General features: G+C 38.8%; 1 protein-coding gene across 1 annotated transcript; it reads left to right on the top strand.

Moving 5' to 3' along the window:
* On the top strand, positions 1-1901 carry LOC110266177. Its single transcript, XM_021110249.1, has 2 exons — positions 1-1314; positions 1410-1901. The coding sequence occupies exons 1-2, from the start codon at positions 1225-1227 to the stop codon at positions 1644-1646; spliced, it is 327 nt and encodes a 108-aa protein (XP_020965908.1). The 5' UTR covers positions 1-1224; the 3' UTR covers positions 1647-1901.

The following is a 6149-nucleotide window of genomic DNA, read 5'->3' as shown; positions in this document are numbered from 1 at the left end:
TCTGTTTAGTTTGCTTTTTCCTTCCTTTACTTTTGTTTTCTTTCTTGTTGGATCTGTTTGGGATAGTGATGGATAAAGAAAAAGGTAAACAAGTACAAAAATTGGTAGAGGATGGTACATATGAGTGGGTCAGTGAGGATGTAAAGATTAGGGGTTCACTTTTTGCAGATAAAGACAGTGTGAGTCAGATAGATGTAGGTAAGGTTGTGAGATTGGGTTCTGGGTTGCGTATTGAATTGTTGCCTTTTTCTAGGTTTGATAGGGTATTTCATAGAAGGAATGACTTCGAGTTCTTCTACATGTATAGTTTTGTGTTGGAGGAGCTTCAGGTTAAGCTTCCTTTTACGTAATTTGAATGTAATGTTTTGAAACAGTTAAACAGTGTTTCGTCTCAACTACACCTAAATGGTTGGGATTTTTTGCGTTGTTTTGAGATATTGATGGAGTATCTGGAGGTAAAACCGACCTTAGAGTTGTTTTTTACTCTGTTTTAGGCTAAAGGAGTGTGGAAAGGTGGTTGGGTTAATTTGAATAGTACCCCGGACTTCTCAGTGTTTAAGTTGTATAAGTCGTCCTTTAAGAAATTTAAGAAAATATTTTTAAAAGTTAGGACGGCCAAGGATATCTTCCCGTTTTATTTGGATGAGAATATGGGTGAAAAGTTCCCTTTATTCTGGTGCTCTGAGCCACAGCAGATTTTAGGTCCGGAGAGAATTTTACCTAGGAATGAATGCATAATTGAGTATTTGGTTGAGGCTGTTGATAGAAAGGATTTGATATCTATTTTTGAGTTGTCGCCTTGGGAAGATGATAGGCAATCAGTGACGGATTATTTGGGTAAGGACTTTATAAGTTATTAAGGATTTTGTGTGTTTGCATTTGTTGATGTTTTGTATATTGATTTTGCAGGTGGTAAGTATCCTGGGGTGTCAGCGGCGAGCTTGAGGTCACGTTTTAAGAGTAAGAACCTAGAGAAGGAGGGTTCATCATCAAACCCTGATAAAGTAGCTGTAGGGGGAGTTAATCAACCTCCTCCTCGTCGGAAAAAGGTTATTTTTAAACAAAAGTGACCATATAGACCTCGACTTGTCCGAGGAGTTGTCTGAGAAAGGTAGGGATATTCCTTTGGAGGAATTGAATTCTTTTATTGATAACTAAAAAAGATTGCATGGCTTTGTCGAGGATATTGATGGGTCATCGGTATGGAGTAAGGAATTTCCTTTTATGGTCATTTTGGATGAGGTTTGTCAGAGTTCAGCTGATGTGGCTGTGGCTAATGAAGCTGGGGATGTCTCTATTGATCAGTTTATGCAGGTGCATTTTTTATTGTGTTTCTACTTATGTATAAATAGGCACTTTAGGTGATGAATATTTGCCCACTTTTGTTTTTTTTTTTTTGTTTTTTGTAGGTGTTGGGTTTGCGTTTGGCCAGTCTTGGTCGAAGCCAAGAGATTAAGCATAGGAAGGTGTTAGGACAAATGGAAGATTTGAGCAAATTGAGGGAGGAACTGTCGTTGAAGAAAACCTTAGTCACTGATCTAGAAAGTAAGCTTTCCATGAAGGAGGAGGAGTTAAAGCTGATAGTGGAGAAATATCAGAAAGAAGCTAAGTTGTTAAAGAAAAGAAGAAGAGGAATTGGCGATTAGCAAGGATCAAGTAACAAGCGTTATAGTAAAATTGAGTGATTTTGAGAAAAACAAGCAGGCAGAAATATTGGATGCCTTTGTTGACAGATTTGAGCATGCTGTTTCTCAAGCCAAATTTTTGGCCCCTGATCAAGATTTTTCTTTGATGGATCTAGTGAAGATTGTTCGTGTTGGAGCCTTAGTTAATGATGAAGAGGGCGCCGAAGTTGAGGATGATAATTTAGGTCATGATGTATGACTTGTAGTTTTTATTTTGGACTTGTGTTTACCACCTTTTTAGGATGATAATGACTGTTTTAAGTTGCCAAGTTTGATTTGACTTTTATTTAACTGGTTGGCTTCTTTGGTTATATATGTCTGGAATGTTTGTGTGTTGATTTGGTAATTTGTTATTTTAGGAACGATGTTCTAAGTGTTCCGGTTTTGATAGTTTAGTTGTAAGTATTTGATTGATAACTATCATTTATGATAGTAAAAGTTTAGCTCCCACAAATGTCGCCATTTGCGGGTTAGTTTGAAGTTTTTGTATGTCATAGTTGATTGAATAGTATTGTATGACAAAGAGATCATTTGCAAATTGTTATATCTCGAAGAGATATAAATCGGCGCAAGAAAAGAGAACATTAGTAAACAAATAGTATTATAATATTGACTTGTTGTGTTACAAAGGTTCAAGTAGGCTGTCTTCGTTAAAACCTCTTCAAGAAAAACTCTTTTCGGAAAAAATCTTGTGAGTAGGAAAAAGAGTACCTGCCTAGCCCTGACTTTTAGCTATAATAGATCTTTAAGGATGAGATATTCCATGTATTGTGTAGAGTTGTACCATTAAGTGATTGCAGACGATAGGCACCATTGCCTACTACCTCTATAACTCGGAAAGGGCCCTCCTAATTTGCTGCCAATTTTTCGTGTTGCTGCATAGCTCGGTGATTGATTTTTGCCAAAGATCAGATTTCTTCAATGGTGTCAAGGTCGTACTGCCGAGATATGTCTGTTGTGTTGATATCGGTATATTGTGCTCGGAGATATGACTGGGAGATCTCCATGGGTATCATTGCTTCAGAGCCATACACCAAACGGAAAGGTGTTTCCTTTGTTGTTGACTGAATGGTGGTACAGTATCCCCATATCACTTCTGAGATTAGTTCGGCCCAGAGGCCTTTAGCATCATCGAGTTTCTTTTGCAAAGCATGCAAGATAACTTTGTTGGTAGCCTCTGCTAAGCCGTTTGTTTGTGGATGTTCTGCGGATGAAAAGTGTTGTTTGATTCTTAAGTTCTGCAAAAAGAGGTAAATTTATGATCGGCAAACTAGCGACCATTATCAGTGATAATGTGCCGGGGTATGCCGAATTTGCAGATAATATTTTTCCAAACAAAGGAAACTATTTGCTGGGATGTTATTTTTGCCAGGGGTTGATCCTCTATCCATTTTGAAAAGTATTCAATTGTAGCTATTAGAAACTTTACCTGCCCTGCTACTAAAGGAAAAGGACCGAGTATATTGAGCCCCCATTGATTGAAGGGCCAACTTACTTTGAAATTGTGAAGGAGCTCGGCTGGTAGGTGTGTAATTGGACTGTGCTTCTGGCAGTTGTTGTAGGTTTTCACTTTCACGTTGCAATCCTGTTGCAACGTCAGCCAGAAGAAACTAACCCGGAGTATCTTGGAGGATAAGCTCCGAGCTCCGACATGTGTTCCACATATACCCTCATGAGCTTCAGCGAGTGCAAGCTCGGCCTCCGACCTGGAAAGACATGTTAGCAAAGGACGAGAGAAACCTCGTCTATATAGAGAATTGTTATATATAGTAAAAAATGATGCTTGGCGACGGAATCTCCGAATGTTGTCAATGTTATGTGGAATAATTCCAGTCTTGAGATATCCTATATAGGGTGTTCGCCAGTCTTCATCCTGTATAACACTTAAAACCTCGGTCAGATCTATGCTTAGTTTGAAGAGGGTAGATTGATAAAGAGAAGAAGTTGGTGTTTGTGTGCTTGCAAGCTTGGATAGAATATCCGCTCGGTGATTGTGCTCTCGAGGTATACGAAGAATTTTAAATTTTGAAAAATTAGAAATAAGTTTTCTGAAAACATCCAGATATTTTGCTAATAATGGGTCTTTCACTTGAAAAAGATTATTTACCTGTTGCACAACAAGCAGAGAATTATTAGCAAGTCTTAGACCCGCAATTGAGATTTTTCAAGTCGATTACAAGTCTTAGACCCGCAATTGAAGCTACCAACAAAGTATACAAGTCTTTGACCCGCAAAGTATACAACCAAACATAATACAAAGCTACCAACAAAGTATACCTTTAATTTTGAGATTTTTAAGTCGATTACAAGTCTTAGACCCGCAATTGAAGCTTTGTATTATGTTTGGTTGTTACTCGCCTTGAAAGAGAGATGTAAGGATTTTTACAAAACAAAACCATTGCTGTCTTCAAGAAAGACTTCGGCGCCACACCCTTGGGGATTGGATGCCCCATCCACATAAAGGATCCATTGTGTTGAATTAGCCACCGGGCTTAGAACGGTGAATTCGGCTATGAAATCGGTGAGGTATTGAGACTTAATTGGACCTCGGCTTTGGTATCTGATGTCAAACTCGGAGAGTTCAACCGACCATTTTATTAGTCGTCCAGCTAGCTCTGATTTTTGTAGAACTTGTTGTAAGGGCTGATCAGTTCGGACATGGATGACATAGCTTTGAAAGTACGGCCGGAGATGACGGGCTAAAAATACTAAAGCCAAGGCTAACTTCTCGATCTTTGGGTAGTGAAGCTCGATGTTCTGTAAAGACTTGCTACTGAAGTATATGGGTTGTTGTTATGATTTTGTCTTTCTGTAACAAGAACAGAGCTTATTGCCTAGTCAGTGACAGATAAATATAAGTAAAGTGGTTCCCCTTGAAGGGGTTTTTGTAAAATGGGTGATTTTGAAAGAGTGAACTTTATATTTTCAAAAGCATCTTCTCATTCATCGGTCCAATTAAAATAATTTTTCTTTTTTAGTGTTTGAAAAAAAGTAGAAAGACTTCGATGCTAAGCATGGTAGAAATTTAGATAGTGCAGCAAGTCTCCCTGTTAATCGTTGGACTTCTTTGATCATTTGTGGGCTTGCCATGTCTAACACAGCTCGGCATTTCTCAGGGTTTGCTTCTATTCCTCAGTTTGTAAGCAAGAATCCGAGGAACTTGCCTCCTTGCACTCCAAAGGCGCACTTTTCTGGGTTTAGTTGCATATTGTAACGTCGTATTTGATTGAAGATTTCCAGGAGGTCGTCAAGGTGGTTGTCACCGAGATTTGTCTTCGCCATCATATCATCGACATAAACTTCTAAGTTCCTGCCAATTTGATATGCGAACACCTTATCCATAAGGCATTGGTATGTTACCCCTGCATTTTTAAGTCCAAAAGGCATAATCTTATAACAGTAATTTTCATATTCACTGATAAATGCAGTTTTATTTTGATCAGATGGATGCATTAGAATCTGGTTATAACCAGAATATGCATCCATGAAGCTTAATGTTTTGTAACCTGAAGCATTGTCTACTAAAAAGTCAATAGATGGTAAAGGATAAGCATCTTTTGGGCATGCTTTATTGAGATCGGTGAAATCAACGCACATGCGCCATTTACCATTATGTTTTTTTTACCATGACCACGTTTGCCAACCATGTTGTAAACCAAATTTCTTGTATGAAACCAGCACTAATTAGTTTTTTGGTCTCTTCCAAGGATGCTTGTTCTTTTCAAGGCCGAGGTTTCACTTCTTCTGTGCTATAGGTGGGATAGATGGATCCAGTGCCAATTTGTGAGAAATGACTAAGGGATCAATTTCGGGCATGTCAGCAGGGGTCCATGCGAATAGATCGGTATGTTGTTGTAGAAACTATTGAAACGAACCTTTTTCTTTCGGGCTAAGTGTGGTACCTACATAAGTAAATTTGTTAGGGTCATTGTGGAAATAAACTTTTTGTAAATCCTCTCTGGGGGTTAGGCATTCAAGGACATTGGCCCTTAGATAAAGGTCGGCCAGAGCTGGGAACTCATCAGAACTGTGGACGTTGTTTTCTTGTGCCCCCATAGCTCGGTTAGGCCTTTTCAGATTGATGTCATAGCACTGACGTACTTCACGATGGTCACTGTGAATAGTTGCGATAAGGTCGTCCTGCACAGAAAACTTAACACAGAGATGAATTGTAGATACTATAGCGCTGAACCTATTTAAGAAAGGTCGGCCAAGTATTAAATTATATGGACTAAAGCAATCGACAACTAAATATTGAACATCTGAAGTTTTAGATAAGGGTTGCTCACCCAGTGTGGTTTGTAACAACACAGATCCCAAAACCGGAATGCGTTCACCTTTGAATCCGACCAAGTCTCCAGTGGAAGGTTGGAGTATATTATTGCTTAGCTTCATTTTTGGGAGTGTATAATAGAAAAGAACGTCGGCACTGCTTCCAGGATCCAGCAGTACTTTCCGTACCAA

The sequence above is a fragment of the Arachis ipaensis genome, chromosome B08 (genome assembly GCF_000816755.2).
Source record: "Arachis ipaensis cultivar K30076 chromosome B08, Araip1.1, whole genome shotgun sequence".
Lineage (NCBI taxonomy): Eukaryota > Viridiplantae > Streptophyta > Magnoliopsida > Fabales > Fabaceae > Arachis > Arachis ipaensis.
Note: the sequence above shows the minus strand (reverse complement) of the source record. Positions and strands in the feature narration are given on the sequence as shown.

Excerpts from the sequence above, each read along its gene's own strand:
- LOC110266177 (XM_021110249.1), top strand. The coding sequence starts at position 1,225 with ATGGTCATTTTGGATGAGGTTTGTCAGAGTTCAGCTGATGTGGCTGTG. Across the intron at positions 1,315-1,409 it reads CTATTGATCAGTTTATGCAG|GTGTTGGGTTTGCGTTTGGC; the intron begins GTGCATTTTTTA and ends TGTTTTTTGTAG.